Genomic DNA, 20,088 nt, shown 5'->3' with positions numbered 1-20,088 from the left:
CTGAGTGCCACAATGACCTGATCAAATGTATAACATTTTAGTGAAAGTAGTCTTTAAGTGTATGTAATTTAATAGAGTGTGCAGATTATATTGCTCTATATATAATCGTTTATATCATTTGTTATAATTAATAAAGCACACGATTTCCAGTCACTGTTTGAGATTTTCTAATCATCATTGCATTCTTCTTTTTTTCCTTCTCTATTGAAAATATTAATAAGCACGATTTCCAAAATAAGTATTTGATTAGGGTTTTTTGATATGAACCACGATGCATGTGGTTCATATAAAAAAACCCTCATCAAATGTTTCTTTTTGAAACATTCAAAAAGTACTTTGGGGGAAAATACATTTACTTACTTTTCAATGACTACATGCATGATGTAATAGGTTGCTTAAAGTTGAAATGATAATCTTCTTCCCCACAAACAATGAAAAACAAATATGTATGTGCTCAATCATGTGTGCTTATAAATACAATAACATTATATTACTGAATATTATTTGTGGGACCTCTACTAAAGTAGCATCCAAATCTTATTATTATTCTTTTCATTCATTCTTTCATTATTTATCTGGGACAACTGGATCAAGAATCTATCTCAAAATGCCGACTGACACAAAACATAAAAACATGGCATAAAAGTTATTTACATCCCCTCACACTGAATGTATGATATGGAGAAACATGTATAGGCTACTTGATCATATAGCCTGTATTACTGCAGTTCCTTTAGGCTACAACAATGGCAAAAAATACAAAACCATTGTTGGACATTTTAATCTGTAAAATGAGTGTGAGGCTGAGGCCGCCTACATGTTCCTCATATGACAGTGTCAAGTAGGTTGAGAATCAGCAGGCCTTTTCATCTCCCCAACTTTCTGTGTTCAAACCAAGGAGTGAAGTAGGTGACACAGAGACTGAATGTTATAAAGGTGATTCTTAAATGCTCAAATTAATAGAAGTGATTAAGAATATTATAAGTACAATTAAATCTAATAGTGAACTTCTTTTGAGTCTGTTATAACTTTAAGACTCCCAGAACTTCAATCGCTTATAAGATTTAAAGTGTTCGAGGAAGAGGTCCAGACTTCACTTCTGGCCCGAAGAAAATACTTTTTCCTCAACAGTACAACTTAATGCCAAACCCAATGCTAGTTAAACAAAGGCTGCTTAGCTAAACTCATTGTGAAGGCCAGATTTAAATGTCCAACCCAATTAATTTTCTCCTCATTGAGTCTGACCTATGAGTTTGACCTTTTGACCTCACAGCAGCAAACAGATAGATGGTGACACAGCTTTTGTTTCACACACATTTTACCATTGTTGGCAATACTAAATACTACAATGGGGTATTTCTTGAGACCATGTTTGTTTGTTGATGCTTTTGTTTTGGTTAATAACAAAAATATTTATTTCTAATTTTCCTGCTTTGAATTTTATTTGCACAGTATCTATACTGTCTTTATGTTACCCCTTGTTTCCAAAAGAAGCCATTGTGTGTTCCCCTTTTGAACAATTGTCAATACTTTATTTTAAATTCTTTGAACATTTACAATTTTAATCACTCCTTGTGAATTAGTCAGGGAACCCGGGAAGCAGCTTAATGAATGAACATGCTCATTAGCGGTCAATATGTTTTATATTCCCCTTGGAAGCAATTAGGAAGTGTTATCGTAATGAGAGTGAGTCAATACCTGACCTGTGGACAATACCTGGAGATCAGATGACCTTGATGTAACTGTGACAAAACCAATTCAATAAATATAATAATTAAAGCTGACACTTATTTCAGCTCTGAATGTGCAACATAGCATTGTGTGTTCTGGGTTCCTTAGATGCTTTATGATCAATGTTTATCAGCATGGAAAATGTATCTGAAGTGACATCTTTTTATCTATCTGATTACTATGGAATGGAGAGCTTGAAGCCGGTTTACTTCACCTTGTTCTTGATTACTTACATAACCATTGTTGGTGAAAACCTAATTTTAATCTGGGTGGTATTTTGTGAAAAATCTCTGCATGCGCCAATGTATTTTTTGCTGTGTAACTTGGCTGTGAATGGTCTGTATGGAAGCACTGCATTACTGCCAGCAATACTGAACAACTTGCTGTCCAATTCGTATGAGATATCTCTGTCGTTTTGTCAGACACAGATCTATGCTGTACACACGTATGCCATCATTGAATTCACAATTCTTGCAGCCATGAGTTATGACAGGTATTTAGCTATTTGCTATCCACTGCTTTATCATACAATCATGTCACAGAGAATTGTTAAACTCATTGTTTTTACATGGCTTTACCCCATGCTGGCATTTATCGTTGTTTTAATGTTCACTGTTCAGCTGCGGTTTTGTGAGAGAACCCTAGACCAGGTGTACTGTATGAATTACAAACTGGTGAAACTGGCCTGTTCAGATACATCTATTGCTAATATAGTTGGCCTAATATCTGTAGGTATATATGCAGTTCCTCAGATTATCATGATTTTTTATTCATATGCACACATCCTGAGGCTATGTGTATCATCATTCAGCAAATCCAAGCTCAAAGCCCTCCGGACTTGCACCCCCCACATTCTCGCAGTAGTTAACTACACTATCGGGTGCTTTTTAGAAATAGCTCAAAGTCGATTCAACATGAGTCACCTGCCTTACGAAATTAAATTGTTTTTGTCTGTGTACTTTTTGATATTCCCACCCCTTCTTAATCCGACAATCTACGGTTTGAGTATTGGCGTCATAAGGGCACGACTGTTCAGGCTTTTCAGCAGAAAAAGCAGGCAAGTAACAAATAATGTAGCCAAGAGGGCTGTTGCTGTGGTGCATTCAAAGTGTGTTGTGCATGGTGATGTGAGGACTGATGCCTCTCGAGACGCATGACATGCAGAATCTCCTGCCTTTCCGTGTTGTTTAATCACATTTGCTATTTCATTTACTAAAACAAAAAAAACAGGCTCAGGCTTTGTGCACATATAGTACTGTTTCAGTCCATTTGTCTGTGCCTACCTGGTCACTGGATTATATTATAGGAATGCTGTGAAGACATACTGTATGTTTTAGCGATCACTACTACTTTTATTTGGTTTGCTGAAATAAATGTATCACTGTAACTTTGAAACACATCTTTGCCCGATCTAATCTAATCCTCTAATATGACTATCCACTGTTTGTTACTGATGCATTTGTTTTGGTAATGACAATCTACATTTTATGTTTTTTAAGATAGATCGATAGACCAATTATACATTTGTACATTTTTTTGGGAAAGTATTCCTTGACTTTTGATGTATACAGTATTTTGTCTTTTTTAATAAATAGCCTACTCAGTTCTGTCAGCTCTGAGTGCCACAATGACCTGATCAAATGTATAACATTTTAGTGAAAGTAGTCTTTAAGTGTATGTAATTTAATAGAGTGTGCAGATTATATTGCTCTATATATAATCTTTTATATCATTTGTTATAATTAATAAAGCACACGATTTCCAGTCACTGTTTGAGATTTTCTAATCATCATTGCATTCTTCTTTTTTTCCTTCTCTATTGAAAATATTAATAAGCACGATTTCCAAAATAAGTATTTGATTAGGGTTTTTTGGTATGAACCACGATGCATGTGGTTCATATAAAAAAACCCTCATCAAATGTTTCTTTTTGAAACATTCAAAAAGTACTTTGGGGGAAAATACATTTACTTACTTTTCAATGACTACGTGCATGATGTAATAGGTTGCTTAAAGTTGAAATGATAATCTTCTTCCCCACAAACAATGAAAAACAAATATGTATGTGCTCAATCATGTGTGCTTATAAATACAATAACATTATATTACTGAATATTATTTGTGGGACCTCTACTAAAGTAGCATCCAAATCTTATTATTATTCTTTTCATTCATTCTTTCATTATTTATCTGGGACAACTGGATCAAGAATCTATCTCAAAATGCCGACTGACACAAACCATAAAAACGTAACATAAAAACGTGGCATAAAAGTTATTTACATCCCCTCACACTGAATGTATGATGTGGAGAAACATGTATAGGCTACTTGATCATATAGCCTGTATTACTGCAGGAATTTCCTTTAGGCTACAACAATGGCAAAAAATACAAAACCATTGTTGGACATTTTAATCTGTAAAATGAGTGTGAGGCTGAGGCCGCCTACATGTTCCTCATATGACAGTGTCAAGTAGGTTGAGAATCAGCAGGCCTTTTCATCTCCCCAACTTTCCTTATTCAAACCATGGAAACTCCCCAACTTTCTGTGTTCAAACCAAGGAGTGAAGTAGGTGACACAGAGACTGAATGTTATAAAGGTGATTCTTAAATGCTCAAATTAATAGAAGTGATTAAGAATATTATAAGTACAATTAAATCTAATAGACTCGAAATTAGGAGATATAATTCACAATGTAATTGTGTGGAGTAACATTTGATACATGCCATTTTATGAAGTAAACTATAGAATACATGTTCAGCTTAATGATCTGGAAATAAACTTACTGGCACCTCGCTTAAGGACTCACTTAATAACTCATTGAAAGCATGGCCTTATCACTAGGAACATACCTAGGACGTTAATGCTCACCAAGTGCATACAGGATGGATGCCTGGAAAGAATATATATAGATAGAAGATAGGAGACTCTAGCATGGCCTTAAATGGACAAGTGATTGAGGTAGATAGTTATATCCTAGGACCTTCATTAAACAATACGTCACGGGCATATTGTGGTCCGTAGGAACAAATATGGACTTAGGAAGAGCGGAGCAGAGGCGGGCACCAAATGGCCTATATAAGAAGCGAGCTGACACAAGCTCGAGGTTATTTCCTCTGCAACACCAAAAAGACTCTGGAAGAAGTGATCCAAGTTGCTGACCAAAGCGCTGGATAGGAGTAGCCACTTTCCCAACAGCTTGGACTCACAGATGGAATCTTCAGAGTTTTCTATGCTCACTCTGCAAATGGACGATTGACATGGACTGACCTCAAAAGACTTTCGACAAAGTCAAGAGCGGCCCGGAGGCCTTCGTCACGCAGGAAGATTAGGAATGCTAGGCCAGGCTCTCTCTCTCTCTCACTCTCCCCACCGATAAGTAAATCAGATAGACATGGCAGTTATGTATTAGGGATTTATATTATAGTTAATCAATTCTGATAATCATGTTACATGTTGTTTGAATCAATTTAAGCTGTATGTCTTGCCCCTGCTATAATACTTAAATTAAAATTAATCTTTTGATTTGTGGACATTAAGAATTTGTATCTTTATGAGGTATTTTATAAAGGTTTGGAGCAATTAACATCTCAAAGGTTCTGTTAATGGTTGTCTCTAGCAAGTAGATTAAACATATCCCCGTGGTCAATTCCTGACTACTAACTAAACCTAGTCAATACCAAGTGCACGGATCATAGAGGAGAGCTGTCAGATGACCATGACCGGTGGTAGCCGCCAAATTCACATCGCTATTCAATTCAGCGGGATTATTGGTGCAAGCAGGATAGATGGTTGTATAATGGCAGTAGACACTAGGCTAAGTCTCCTTGCCACTAACTTAAATAGTCGCTATATTCTAGTTAAGGCAGAACTTGATAGGATTAAGACCCGGACCCGTTAGTTGGAGAGTTGTCGAGACTCGCCCCTGAGGGACCAGGGCACAACCTACGTGGATCTAACACGTGGCGCTCAACGTGGTGCTTGACATAAGCAATTAGTCAAGTCCAGAAGAACCCCGGCGGAGAGAAAACTGCCGGACGTGTAAAGAACGATCCGAAGAAGACGTGCAGTGGACAGGAGTCCATCCGAGCGTTGAGAGAGGCCCCCTGCAAGGATTGCAGGCTTGCCAGGTCCGCAGAAGCTACACGTAGCTAGTGGACAAGAGAGCTCCAGTCTAGGTATCCGCAAGGAACCCGAGCGACGGAGCTGAATAGCAATTAGTCTGTTACTCATCCTTGACTCAGCGGCCGAAGAGAGGCTTTGAGTAACAGACGACTCGATACAACGATAAAGACAAAAGAAGAAAAAAAAAGATGAGTCCCCTAGCATCTGGAGTAGTAGGAGAAGCGGCAGAGGAAGGCGATAACGGAGATAAAGACCAAGAAACCCCTGAGAGCGAAGGAACGATCGATCATCCAAGGACAGCAGTCCATGAAACAACCAACCAAATTATCCTCTATGGAGAGGGCACAGATAATTGGGACAGAATGATATGGCGACACCTAACCAAGGTTAATAAAGGACTCACTGAGGAGGACTTAGGAATAAAGGTAAAGACAGCGTGTGAAGGACACGAAGCCTATCACTCAGAAGAACCATTCGGCAAAGATCAAGTACTGGTCATAGAGTCCCCCAGGATAGTCGGCGCAGCCAAAAAGATTGAGCGATCCTGGGAACACAGTAAAAGTATTAAAGTCCTCATTAGCCCCTCGGCTAACCACGACGGCTTGGTAAAGATGATAGCTGCAGATGTGGGCCTAAAACGTGAACTGGTAAACGAAAGTACTAAGGCTGCTAGCCGATAAAAGGAAAACCAACCCTTAAGAGTAACCCTAGCAGGTTTGACAAAGGACAGACTGACCTCTCCGGATGAAGATAACAAAAGCCTGCTCGACTACAACTCAGAACGCACGGAAAGGTCGCACCACAGTGGGGACGACCTAGACCACAGCGAATCGGACCCAGACAAGGATAACAACAAACAAAGGGAACTCGAGGCTGTCGGCATAGACAGTGAGCTGTCCGACGGAGGAGGAAACAGCAGCGGACCAGACCCGCAGCACAAGCAGTCGCCCACGTACAGTAAGCTACTTACAGGGATGACAATCGCTCTAACCCCAGCAACCCAAAGATTCACAGACGTCCTACTAAAGAAGCAGGAACAAAAACGAGGAGACGACGAGGTGGCAAGACGAGCTAAAGAGATCGCTGACTGAGGAAAGCCAAGATTCCCGCAAGCTGAAAAATCATCCACCCCAAAACCAGGGACTAAGAAAATCTTTAAAAACAAACACCTGACCTTACCCGCCTCCGAGGGTGGCCAGAGGGCCACTCCGGCCAAACCCAAGTACCAGAGAAGAGGATCACTCCTCAAGAAGGAAGAGAGCCTCATTGAAGAAATAGCCCCAAAGCTAGCCTCAGTACCCCAAAAGGCTACCAAATTTAAATATCAAAACAGACTCACAGCGTATAGTTACATCGGACAACACCATGAGGTGACCAGCAATGCTTTGATCCTCTTCGTAAATGCAGATGGCCGATGTGTGAATAAAGAGATAAGAGTGGAATTTGAGAAGATGGCAGGCGATGAATACCAGGATGAGCTGTCCCAAAGAAGAAGAAGGATATATTCGTCACCAGTGGGGGATATTCGTCCCATTATGCCTTTATACATCTGAAAATCGGAAAGTATCACAAGAAGAAGCAGGCCATAGAAGAATACAAAATGAAGATGGTAAATGCCCTTGAGCGAGGCCTGAATAAAGAAATAGAGATGGGGGCCAGATGAGTATCAAATCAAATCAAATCAAATGTATTTGTATAGCCCAATATCACAAATTATACATTTGTCTCAGTGTGCTTTACATACTGTACAGGTTACGACACCCTTTGTCCTTAGACCCTCGCATCGCACAAGGAAAAACTTCCTAAAAGAAACCCCATAATTAAAGAGGGAAAAATGGAAGAAACCTCAGGGAGAGCAACTGAGGAGGGATCCCTCTCCCAGGACGGACAGACGTGCAATAGATGTCGTATGTACAGGATAAACAACATAGTACAAATACAAAATTTGACAGAAATTATGTTGTGTTGAAAAAAAGAGAAAGTATGGATGAATCCAGGAAAATGTCAAAAAGGCTTCCCGGTATCCAGCAGGACCAGGGCAGCAGGCCAGCCACGATTCCTGATCCTGACGTAAACTTTATCAGTGGCAACCTGCCACATGAGAGACAGACACTCCGGGGATGATGCCCCGGATGATGAGTTAGTAACATACATTTACATAAATGCATACAGATAGAGAGGGAGAAGAAGAGAGGGAGGGGAGGAGAGAGGAAGAGAAGGAAGAGAGCAGGGAGGTGTCCCCTGGCAGTCTAAGCCTATAGCAGCATAACTAGGGGCTGATCCAGGGCAAACCTGAGCCAGCCCTAACTATAAGCTTTATCAAAAAGGAAAGTCTTTAGCCTACTCTTAAATGTGGAGAGTGTGTCTGCCTCCCGAACACAAACTGGAACCTGGTTCCACTGGAGAGGAGCTTGATAGCTGAAGGCTCTGGCTTCCATTGTACTCTTAGAGACTCTAGGAACCACAAGTAACCCTGCAGTCTGGGAGCGTAATGTTCTAGTTGGTTTATAAGGTACTATGAGATCTTTAAGATATGCTGGAGCCTGACCATTAATTGCTTTGTAAGTCAGGAGAAGGACTTTGAATTCTATTCTGTATTTTACCGGGAGCCAGTGCAGAGCAGCTAATACAGGAGTAATATGATCCCGTTTCCTTGTTCTTGTCAATACACGTGCCGCTGCATTTTGGATCAACTGAAGAGTCTTAAGCGACTTTTTGGGACAACCTGATAACAATGAGTTGCAGTAGTCCAGCCTTGAAGTAACAAATGCATGGACTAGTTTTTCTGCATCATTTTGAGACAGGATGTGTCTTATTTTTGCAATGTTACGTAGATGAAAGAAGGCAGTCCTTGAGATTTGTTTTATGTGGGAGTTAAACGCCGTGGATGCATACGATCTTGAAGCCCAATGTATGAATGACAAAAGGAGAAAAGGGTCACAACCCCCGGAACAAGCAACAGAAAGAGTCAGGAGTCGTCCATCAGCCGAACTCCGAGACACCGAGCCCAGAGAAAAGGCCTTCCCCCGATACCAAAACAAACCAGCTCCTTATCCGAACAGACCCGAACCATACCAGAATAACCCAGCTCCTTATCGAAACAAGTCCTCCCCCTACCAAGATCAACAGCCCCTCAACCGGGATGGACCTCCACCTCCAAGGAGACAACAACCACCAAAGCCTGCGACAACTGTAAAAGCCGGGACTGCAAAGAAAGGTGAATATTTATCACCAGAGGACTACAGCAGGCTAACATCAGAACAAAGAGACACCCTCCGAGTTGTCCGGGAACAAGAGACAGCCGGGAGGGCACGGAAATAATGGAGTTAAAGGAGCGGGTCACATTGGAAAATGTCTACTGGGAGGGGGATGAAATCTACAATGATGTGCAAGAAACCCCCTACCTAGTGGACTCCGGAGCAGAGGTATCGATGACCCGCAGACTCCTTGAAACAGCAGGACATCTAAAAGTATAGTTGGCCACAGGAAGAGTTGAAAAAGTGCCATACGGAATTAGGAAAGGAGTAGTATGGCTAAAAGGCCCACACAATCTAATAACAATCAGAGACCTCAGAGAGTTGAATAAACCCAGAAAACACCGCAGTTCAGTAAGAAAGCGTCTCAGTGTTCTACAATCCAGATTGGTCTGCATGGGACCCACCCAAGAGCCACCAGGAAAAAAGGAATGGTACAAATCAGTCTGAGTAGAAGCTCCAAGAAAGTGATTTCTCCCCGGCTGGGAGAGAAACGCTAAGACAAATCACCACTACAGCAAAAGTAACCCGATTTAAAAATGACTGTGGAGATTTGGGACCTAACTATGTGCACACCATCGAAGGAGGGGTACACCCTCCTGTTCGGCAGTATCCATTAAACCCAGGAGCTGTGCAAGAAATGGATGTGATAGTAAAAGAACTAAGTCCCTTGGAGATTATAAAAGAAGAACCCAACCCAATAACAAACAGCCCGATTCAGGCCGTGAAAAAGCCTGAAGCAGCAGGAGGAGGCTGGAGGCCAGTGATTAATTTCAAAGCCCTCAACCGACTCCTAATTAACCCTCAAGGGTCCCTAAAGACACTACAGGTTAAAAAGTACAAATCTTGCATAGATTTGGCGAATGAATTCTTTTCCCTGAGATTGGCAAAAGAATTACAGGGAAAGACAGCCTTCACATACAAAGGAAAAGCGTACGTCTGGCAGAGACTCGCTCAAGGATACAAAAATTCACCGAATGTGTTCCAATCAGCCGTAATGGACGTACTATGAGACGTAGGAGCCACCATCTACATTGACAACGTTTTCATCGCCGATGACACCGAGGAAGACCATCTAGCAAGACTGACGAAGGTTGTGAAAAGACTCACCGCAGCAGGACTAAGGCTTAACCTGAAGAAATGCCAATTTGGACAGTTTGCAAGTGAACTACCTAGGATTTCCAAGTAGCAGTGGACCTAGGACTCTCTGACGGCTACCGAGAGAAAGTTAACCAAATTATTCCCCCAACTACAGAAAACGAGCTACAGAAGATTTTGGGACTCTGCAACTATGTAAGAGATCATGTTCCGCAGTATCAGAAATATGCCAGGTCACTCTATGCCTGCCTTAGGAAAAGAGAAGGCGAAACGGATAAAAAGAACAAAAAAGACTGGTTATGGACTGCTACTGATCAGCGCAACCTGGATAAACTAAAAGAAGCAATCCATGCTGCAGTAAGGCTAGAACCAAGAAGCCTCACAGCCAGACTGGTAGCCGAAGTCAGCTGCGAAGACGACGACGCAGTACTGAGAGTCAGTAACGAAGAAGGGGGTATGGTGACTCTTTGGAACTATACCCTGTCCACAGTAGAAAGAAAATAACTGCAAGAGGAGAAAGAACTAGCCGTGTTGGCTAGATACTGGAGTGGATTGAAAGATCTCGCACAGGGTCAGAAAATCAAAGTCATCACCCAAAACCAAGTACACAAGTTCCTGAGAAAAGGAACGATCGAAAGAACCAAAGCTACAAACACAAGATGGTGAAGGTGGGAAGACATCCTTCTAGACCCCGACCTGGAAATTGGACCAGCACAACCAGCAGACAAAAAGTCATCAAAAAAGACTGACCAGGCAGAAGAAAAGCCATACGACTGGATTCTCTACACAGATGGATGGATCACGCAAAGGACAAGACAACAAAGCGTACTGGGGGTTTATACTTAAGCATAAAGGACTAGAAATATTCAGGCAAAAAGGTAAAACCCAGGAAAGTGCACAAGCCGGAGAAGTGACCACCATTATGGAAGGAATCCTGGAGCTAAACCAAAGGAAGGTGAAGAGAGCCAGGATAATAACCAACAGTCACTACTGTGCTCAAGCCCTACAAGAAGATCTATCCATTTGGGAAGAAAATGGATATGGGGGAGCTAAAGGCAAAGTTGTCGCACACACGGATCTATGGAAAAAGATAGCAGAACTAAGGCTCAGCTTGGAGCTAGACGTAGTGCATCAGAAAGCACACGGGAAAGAAGGAGAACATTGGCGGGGAAATGATGAAGTGGAAAGCAGAGGAAAATTGTCTTTGTCGGTATTGAAGAGTGGGACAGAACACCCAAAGGTAGTAGTGGAGGTAGTACAAGCCGTACACAAGCTAAATACACTGTATCGGACATAGTTTTGGACAACAATACAGTGTTATTGAAGACCAAGGGAATCCATGAAGTGGAGCAGCTTAAACCAGTACCAGACTAGAGAAGAGCCAGGAACATCGCACTGGGTGAGGAGTATGAAGAGGCGGTGGCTAATATTTAGGGAAAGACCCCTAGGAAATATTCAGGGAGCATGTAACAGCTCTTCAGCCCCAATGATGGACTCGCCTCAAGAAGAACCCTGAGGTCAGGGCCGCAGCAAGCGGCCGAGGGGAGGAAGAAAAGTAAAAGAGCCCCTGGAGGAGGCTGTCTGCCAGGGATGGCCTTTCAGACCAGATGGAGGGTGGGTAGCAACACTTCCACTAGCCGTCGTTCAACTACCACTAGTGATTAGGGTGTTTCGAGACCCAGCAAAACCAGGAGCCACTTCAGGTCTGGATCATATGCCAGACAACTTAAAGGACCGAGCCCAAGCGAAAGGATGGGAATGCCCCTGGCAGATCACTACGTGGGCAAGCCTGATTCAAGAAGTGATTGACAACCCTGATATCCCGCTGGAAGAAGAATCGGACGTTCCCAAGGAAATGGATCTTGGGGTATTCTGGGGTATCTATAATCTCACTTGTGATAAGATCAGAGTGCCAGCACACAGATCTCAGACCTCCCGTAGATGCACTGACATTGGAACATCCCCCAGCGTTATTGAAGCACCCGCCAAGACCAATGTCACAGTCAGTGCGAAACGACCAGTGACAACCCAAAAGACGGACTCTACCATACAGCTGGTGCACCCCGATTTTCAACCAATAACTTCACTCCGAGCTAACTGCAGCAAAGAACTGGTGAGAGAATGCATTAAGAATAAACTGGCACATTTGAACCCATGTTATTGGAACATGCATATGCATAAAGAATGCAAGTCCCAACAATATTTAGTGATAACCCCCGCGAAAATATGTGTGTTCCAGTCCATGAAGGGGGTGTATAACAACGTATTGACAACCGGCCATGAGAGTTGGCTGAACGACACTCTGCCATGGATATGGATAACACCGGTAAGGCACTTTGTTGGTGCCGTCCAGGATGGCTACGCCCGAACAGGGCAAGGACTCAAAGGACCATTCCAATCAGACATGTATGTTCAAAAATTGCCAAACCCAGATGATCTCATGACTATCCTCAAGACTTTGACAAAATTGACAAATGCGTGGCTCAAAACGCCTTCCAGGACTTGAACGACACCGAGTACGTAAGCAGCGGCGCCTCTCCGCGTTGTCCACTATGGCAGACGCAACTGAGCGCCTGGGGATCATGGCGCTACAACTGCGAAGACCTGAGGAAGAATAGTACGATCAAAGGCGTTCTGCAGGCCTGGAAAGAGGGTCATTCTAGAGAAAATGGATCCACCTGGTGGGGACTGCAGGAAAAAGAAGTCAAGCGATGAGTGGTCCCCTGCCTATCACAGAGTGAGAACTACTGGGTGAAATACCAGTATCTCGCTACGGTCTACTCCAAGAACAGAGACATCTGGCCCGGGATATGGTACCGAGTCGACCCCTTCATGAGCCCTAGACCCTGGAACATGAGCTGTGACAAAGCTAATACCACTTGCACAGTCACCCTCGCCCGAAGAAATTGTAAGGACGTGCCCGGCTGGACAGAATATTGCACCAAATACTACGGCGACGAGTACGAGAACTACTCCCATAAGGTAATATGGAAGAAAATTACGGAACATGCCAAAGGCACATGGATTAGGGTATTCCCGGCAGGGATGGGATGTACCAAATCCATTCTTGGACATGGAATGTCAAGAAGAAAGAATGTAAATGGAGCCATCATCCCCTTTGTGGGAGACCCATTGATAATGATGGCAGAAGGACATGCTTTCAGAAAAAGCCTGTGCCAGGGAGAAGAAGTAGCTGGGTACCGATGGTTGGGCTCTAACCGGATCTACAACAGCGGCACCTGTCACCCCCCAAGGAACATTGGATCACAGCACAGGTTGGAACGAACATGAGTGTACATGGTATGAAACAGCCTCTACCGTGATTTCCGAGGGCATTTACACCGTGGTAGAAGAGGTCGTAGGGGTCATAGGTGAGGGGTTTGCAATAATTAGAAAATGGCTGTCTAACTTCTTCTCCCAACTCTGGCCATATATGTTCACGCTGGTCAGTTTCGCATATTGTTGTACCGGACGATGGTCCTACTGCCAGCCACTAATCCGCTACTAAACCGACGAGACCTTGCCGTGTCCATATTCATCACCTATCCTCTGGGGCGGTACGAGATTGACTGTTCTAACATAGGATATGTCCAAGTGGCGGCCGTCCTGCTCTGGATGGCCACCATGTTCTACGAACCCCTAAGGTACCTGAACGTCGTCGTCGAAGTGCTCATGACCATCGCCCTGTTGGCATATTATGCAACTCTGACATTGAAGCTGCAAGAAAGAGGAAGAAGGCGTTGGCTCCTCCGGCTCTTCTCTATTGTGGCATTGGGCCTGGGCTGAGGAGTGTTGGCAGTACTATCATGGATGGGTGAGATAGATGCGGTAATTCTGATCGCCTGGTTCATGACCCATGCCGCTATGTTTCCAAAACGTGGCATGGAGTCTACCGCCGACTTAACCCCGCGGTACCCATTCACCTCTCCATGGCTGAGCAGCCTGACCGTGAGGAGGTCCCCATAAACAGATCGCGAGGATGTTCTGTTTTCCAGACGCTATAGCTTATAAATGCTTTTTATAATACAACCCACTATTCAGACTTTGTGTTACCACCCCCTCTACAGGGTGCCACCGCCTGCATCATGTGTGGAGCGGCGACGGCACCAGAAGTCCTCTTGTGGGATGTCTGCTATTGAAGCAGCTGCCAAGGTTGTCTGGATGTCCATGACCATGAGTAGGATGATCCCAACTATCCTCCATTATGCAGATGGGGCCTACTACCTGGTCTATAACAAGCTATGGGAATTTCGGAACAAAATCCGCTTCTCTACGGCTCATTCGGGAGATGGCAGAATCATTGCTACCGGTCCCTATCTTCCCCCATTGAGTCTATTGTGTGATGTTTCCAAACAAACGGAGGAGCCAATTGGGTCTTTGCCTCTACCTAGTGATGCTTTTACACAAACAGAGGAGCTACCTGGGTACTGGAACTCGTCGTGCGGGGAAGAGGCATTGATCTCTCCACTCCCTCCAACACCGACCCTTGACGAGCCTCCAGCCCTTCTATCATGGATGGAAATAGATAGGCCACCGGAAGGAGGGCCTCCTTCACCGTTGATGGCAACAAATTAAGAATTGCTCGATGTGACCTCACATGCAACGCCCTACAGAAGCCCCAACCCCATGATCATCTCACCAGGACCATTATGCTATTCCCCATGTTCACCTCCCACCCCTGAGGAGGATGTACTCTATGTCACGCTCAACAAATGGGATACGAGGGACTTTTGAAAGAAAAGACGGGACTGATCTCAAGAAGGGGATGTCAAGTAGGTTGAGAATCAGCAGGCCTTTTCATCTCCCCAACTTTCCTTATTCAAACCTTGGAAACTCCCCAACTTTCCGTGTTCAAATCAAGGAGTGAAGTAGGTGACACAGAGACTGAATGTTATAAAGGTGATTCTTAAATGCTCAAATTAATAGAAGTGATTAAGAATATTATAAGTACAATTAAATCTAATAGATGTGATTTAAAAGAGACTTGAAATTAATTCACAATGTAATTGTGTGGAGTAACATTTGATACATGCCATTTTATGAAGTAAACTATAGAATACATGTTCAGCTTAATGATCTGGAAATAAACTCACTGGCACCTCGCTTAAGGACTCAATAACTCATTGAAAGCATGGCCTTATCACTAGGAACATACCTAGGATGTTAATGCTCACCAAGTGCGTACAGGATGGGTGCCTGGAAAGAATATATATAGATAGAAGATAGGAGACTCTAGCATGGCCTTAAATGGACAAGTGATTGAGGTACATAGTTATATCCTAGGACCTTCATTAAACAATACGTCATGGGCATATTGTGGTCCGTAGGAACAAATATGGACTTAGGAAGAGCGGAGCAGAGGCGGGCACCAAATGGCCTATATAAGAAGCGAGCTGACACAAGCTCGAGGTTATTTCCTCTGTGTCTTCACCCGAGATGAGAGATTTGAAGACTACAACACCAAAAAGACTCTGGAAGAAGTGATCCAAGTTGCTGACCGAAGTGCAGGATAGGAGTAACCACTTTCCCAACAGCTTGGACTCACAGACTGGATATTCAGAGTTTTCTATGCTCACTCTGCAAATGGACGATTGACATGGACTGACCTCAAAAGACTTTCGACAAAGTCAAGAGCGGCCCGGAGGCCTTTGTCACGCAGGAAGATTAGGAATGTTAGGCCAGGCTATCCGACCTCTCTCTCTCTCTCTCTCTCTCTCACTATCCCAACCGATAAATAAATCAGATAGACATGGCAGTTATGTGTTAGGGATTTATATTATAGTTAATCAATTCTGATAATCATGTTACATGTTGTTTGAATCAATTTAAGCTGTATGCCTGGCCCCTGCTATAATACTTAAAATAAAATGAATCTTTTGATTTAAACCTAGAATTGTGGACATTAAGAATTTGTATATTCAATTCGGCGGGATTATTGGTGCAAGCAGGATAGACGGTTGTATACAGGCAGTAGACACTAGGCTAAGTCTCCTCGCCACCAATTTAAATAGTCGTTATATTCTAGTTAAGGCAGAACTTGATAGGATTAGGACTCGAACCCGTTAGTTGGAGAGTTGGTCGAGACTCGCCCCTGAGGGATCAGGGCGCGACCTACGGGTATCTAACAACAGTGTCATTACTTTGACAACATTTCTTGTTTAAGTGTGTATTTGCAATGCATCTTAGAGATGGCTCTGCTGTAAAAAGCGCAAATAAAGATCATTCATTAATTTGTTTAAAAATGAAAGCCATAAATATCTATGTGGCGTATATATGGAAAATGCAGCAGGTGCTCTCATGGGAGCTCCCGTGACAACTTGAACCCTAGTGTGGGCCTAACATGATGCAATTGTTACCACCATTATTTTTTTATCTGGAGTTACCCTTACCATAAAGAAGTGCAGCAAGTTCTCCACTAGACACATTTCTGCATCTTAAAGGAGTAGAAATGGAAACATTTATTCCTGTGTCACGCTAACAGGTTTACTCAGTGTTTTTGGAAATATGAGATTCCATATTGGATATTTGTTTACATACTTAATAATAATAATAATAATAATAATAATAAATTGTATTTATAAAGTGCCTTTCAAAGCTAAAAGCAATCTCAAGGCGCTAATGACACTGTTCCCTGTGTTGATCCTCTTCTGTGTCATTCTTTGTGAATCATATCCATCAGAATAACAATGCCCGAGGCTTCATATACACTGAATGCATGTCTATTATATTTGCATATTATTATCATCCTCTGCGTCAACCTTTGTGGGGCTCGCTGTATAGTGTCTAAAAATAGTCATCTAAAATGTGATTACGAGAAAAAAACTTTCTTACGTGTGCCCTTGCCATACTTTATTCAATAAAAAAGTAATGTAGCTACAATATGGCACATTTGTGCAATATCCGTCAATTTCCAATGGCATGTAATGTGTTTTAGTTATACAAAGCATGCTTGTACATTAAACACTTAATAAATACAGTTATTCCTCAACTTCTGCAATTTCCAGGGGCAAATTGTAAAATAAGTCTTAAAAACACAATGCGGTGGAGGAAGGGGTCAACACCAGTATTCTCCAGACCAAACGCACTTAGAAATACAAAACTGTCTTACAAACAATTAGGTAGACGGCATGCATACAAAAATAGACAACTATTCTCATCTTTCCTTTGTAATTTACAATACTATTTCATTATTGCAAAGCGTTCTATTTTTGTGCTCCTGTTTGAGGAATAGCTTGCTTTCTAAATCTTCTCTCGTCTCTCTTGGAAAAGTACAATGTACATTCACAATCACTGAGGCACAGCACTTGATTTACAGATTGTATAAGTACCCCAAAACATTGTGTAGTCACTGTTGTTGTATGTAATATTAAATATATATATATATGCTTAACACCCTGTACACTCATAGAACAAACATACCCTTTAATCATACACACATGCATAACAAAATGTTGTGTACATCCAAAATAGCGTTGCTTCCAATTCCTCCGTCTTACTGAGCGGCTGTACACAACTCCAGCATAATGTTCAAAACGATTCAACAGAAGCGAGGGGAGGCGGCCATGCATGTGAGCGATGAACTACAAAGCTCTCCGTATTTGACACGGACACAAAGTGCTTTTTTGCCAGTCATGAACCCTGTTATTTTATCAAGCCGGACATCTTTTTTTGCCTTTTTGTAACAGCCCTCATCTTTAAAAGTGGAGAGGGACACCAAGTCTTTGTGGTACTGCACGGTAAGCGAGGTTGAAGAAAAGGAAAAGAGGATGTAGAGCCGAGCAGGTAAAGGGAGGTTTGTGGTGCCTTTTATCTCCAGCAAAGGGATGCCGGCTGTGTGAGGCACAGGCAGAGGCGATTGAGGTTTAATCAACAAGCTGATCCTCACAGTCTACCCTAAAAAACCCAAAGACCGGTTTGTGTCTTGAAGAGGGACATTCTGTAAAGAGATGAAGGTATCCATTAGTAGTTAGCCAATAAAACAAGTATGGATGGAGAGACACAAACACTAAAAACACTTATGTTACCTTAAGTGAGCTGTGGAGGATCCGGAGGCGATGAAGCTTGTCATTGAGCAGGGGGTCATTGACTCGGCGGACAAATGAGCGCTTGTACTCCAGGCGGCTGGCTGATCTATGGTCAGCCGAGGTGGACAGACTGGTCTGCTCCAGAGCTCGGTACAAATCTCCCAGAGAGTCTGCCTGCATCCTGCAGTCTCGCCGTCCATGGCCTGGCAAGAAGGACAAGCAATCATCAACAACGATTCTACATTAACTTGAACTCAAGGATGAGATTCTAAGACACTTAAAAAAAATAAAAAATACACTGCAAACAGATAATTCTTCTAAATTATCTACTTTTTTAAACTGAACAAAGACACTTCGGACTTAAATAAACTTGAACAAAATAATCTTAGCAGTGAGTCTTTCATCGCCCCACTTTATGAAACTGTAGCTGTAACTGTATCTGCAGCTTCTCTCTGCCTACACATTCACACATCAGCCTAGTGTGTGCTACCTGCTCAGCGTGAAATGGCAGATTGCCGAAGCTAACAAGTGACTCGTGAAGGGACTCAATATACCCACTGACCCTGCTGTCAACTTGCCATATTTTTGAGTAACCAGGACATTTTTCTGGAAAGAAATGTTTCATGTAGCACAAATAAAATTGCATTTTAGGGATTTCTGGTAAATTAAAGTACTATAAAAATACTTAATTACAAGTGAAAACCCTCCATTGAAAATATTGAGTAAAATATGGAAGCATAACCATGAAAAGATTATTTGATTATATAAAAGTATAATCAATGCAGAAAAATGGCTCTTGTCAATGTTTCATAATTAGATCATTATTACCTCTGCATTAATATGAACGCAGCATTTTACTTTTGTAGTAAGTTGAGGTGAAGCTAATATTTGTATTTTATTTCATTTTATAAAGGGCTGCAACTAATGACAATTTGGAATAATCTGCTAATCTATTTCTCCATTAAAAGAAAATAATGTAAAATACAATCACAATTACCAAGAACCAAAGTGACAGCTTCAATTTGCATGTTTTGTCTGACCACCAGTCGATGGTTTAGGTCTAATAGTCAGACTTCAGATAGATGAATTCATCTGTTGTTCGAAACGGTCTTATTGGGTGTTTTCTGAAGAAATCAGAAATGGAAATTATTGTGCAGCATTGTTATTACAACATCTAAATCAACTAATACTTTAAACATATAAATCGACAGGATTCTTATTTTTTAATTTTAACAACCATTTTAACACTCCTTTTACAGGAATTCTGGGTAAAAAATAAATTAAAAAATCTCCACAAAAACAAACACAGCTGCATTAACTCAGAGTCAGAAACTATTTGAGTCATTTTCCTGTTTTGTCTGAACACCAGTCAAATGTATTCAGTATTCTGTAATCAAGACAAGGAAAAGCACCAAAACCTCACTTTTGCGAAGCTTTATTTACAATAGTTTAAGATTTCTGCCATTCAACTAATTGATTAATTGATCATTTCAGCTCTAATAGTTTGGCAGTTTAACCTATAAAAGTGCAACATATGTCATAAGCTATTAATGTTTTGTATGTAAAATCTTAATTAGTAAGTAACTAGTAACTATAGCTGTGAAATAAATGTAGTGGGGAAAAAAAGCCATATTAATAGTGTAAATAAGCGATCTCAACATATATTACATTACAGTTAATTTAGCTGACGCTTTTGTCCAAAGCGACTTACAATAAGTGACTGAGACATCAAACTTCCTTCAAAAAAATGTAATGAAAATAAGCTGAATTAAAGAGAAACAACAACATAATATTACTTATTTCTAAAGTGAATTTCTTTTATTGAAAACTCAATTTTATGAAGTATTATTCCCAT

The 20,088-nt window shown here is 41.8% G+C and overlaps 2 protein-coding genes across 6 annotated transcripts in view; one reads left to right on the top strand and one right to left on the bottom strand.

Annotated features, from left to right (window-relative positions):
* The first annotated feature begins 1,853 nt into the window (after nucleotides 1–1,853).
* LOC115018758 (olfactory receptor 142-like) lies at nucleotides 1,854–2,888 on the top strand. The gene has a single exon (XM_029447964.1). It carries the CDS (start codon nucleotides 1,854–1,856, stop codon nucleotides 2,886–2,888), a length of 1,035 nt encoding a protein of 344 aa, XP_029303824.1.
* A 14,155-nt stretch (nucleotides 2,889–17,043) lies between these two features.
* Nucleotides 17,044–20,088, bottom strand: part of LOC115019074 (connector enhancer of kinase suppressor of ras 2-like) — a 30,473-nt gene continuing 27,428 nt past the window's right edge. For all 5 annotated transcript variants that reach the window (XM_029448412.1, XM_029448413.1, XM_029448415.1 and 2 more), the window contains exons 21-22: nucleotides 18,234–18,436; nucleotides 17,044–18,145 (exon numbers count right to left, since the gene is read on the bottom strand). In XM_029448412.1, coding sequence (XP_029304272.1) covers nucleotides 18,098–18,145; nucleotides 18,234–18,436 — 251 coding nt within the window. In that variant the 3' untranslated portion in view covers nucleotides 17,044–18,097. The remainder of the gene's footprint in view (nucleotides 18,146–18,233; nucleotides 18,437–20,088) is intronic.

This window comes from Cottoperca gobio, chromosome 14 (assembly GCF_900634415.1).
Source record: "Cottoperca gobio chromosome 14, fCotGob3.1, whole genome shotgun sequence".
Lineage (NCBI taxonomy): Eukaryota > Metazoa > Chordata > Actinopteri > Perciformes > Bovichtidae > Cottoperca > Cottoperca gobio.
The sequence above is the reverse complement of the archived record's forward strand: the minus strand, read 5'-3'. Positions and strand labels throughout refer to the sequence as shown.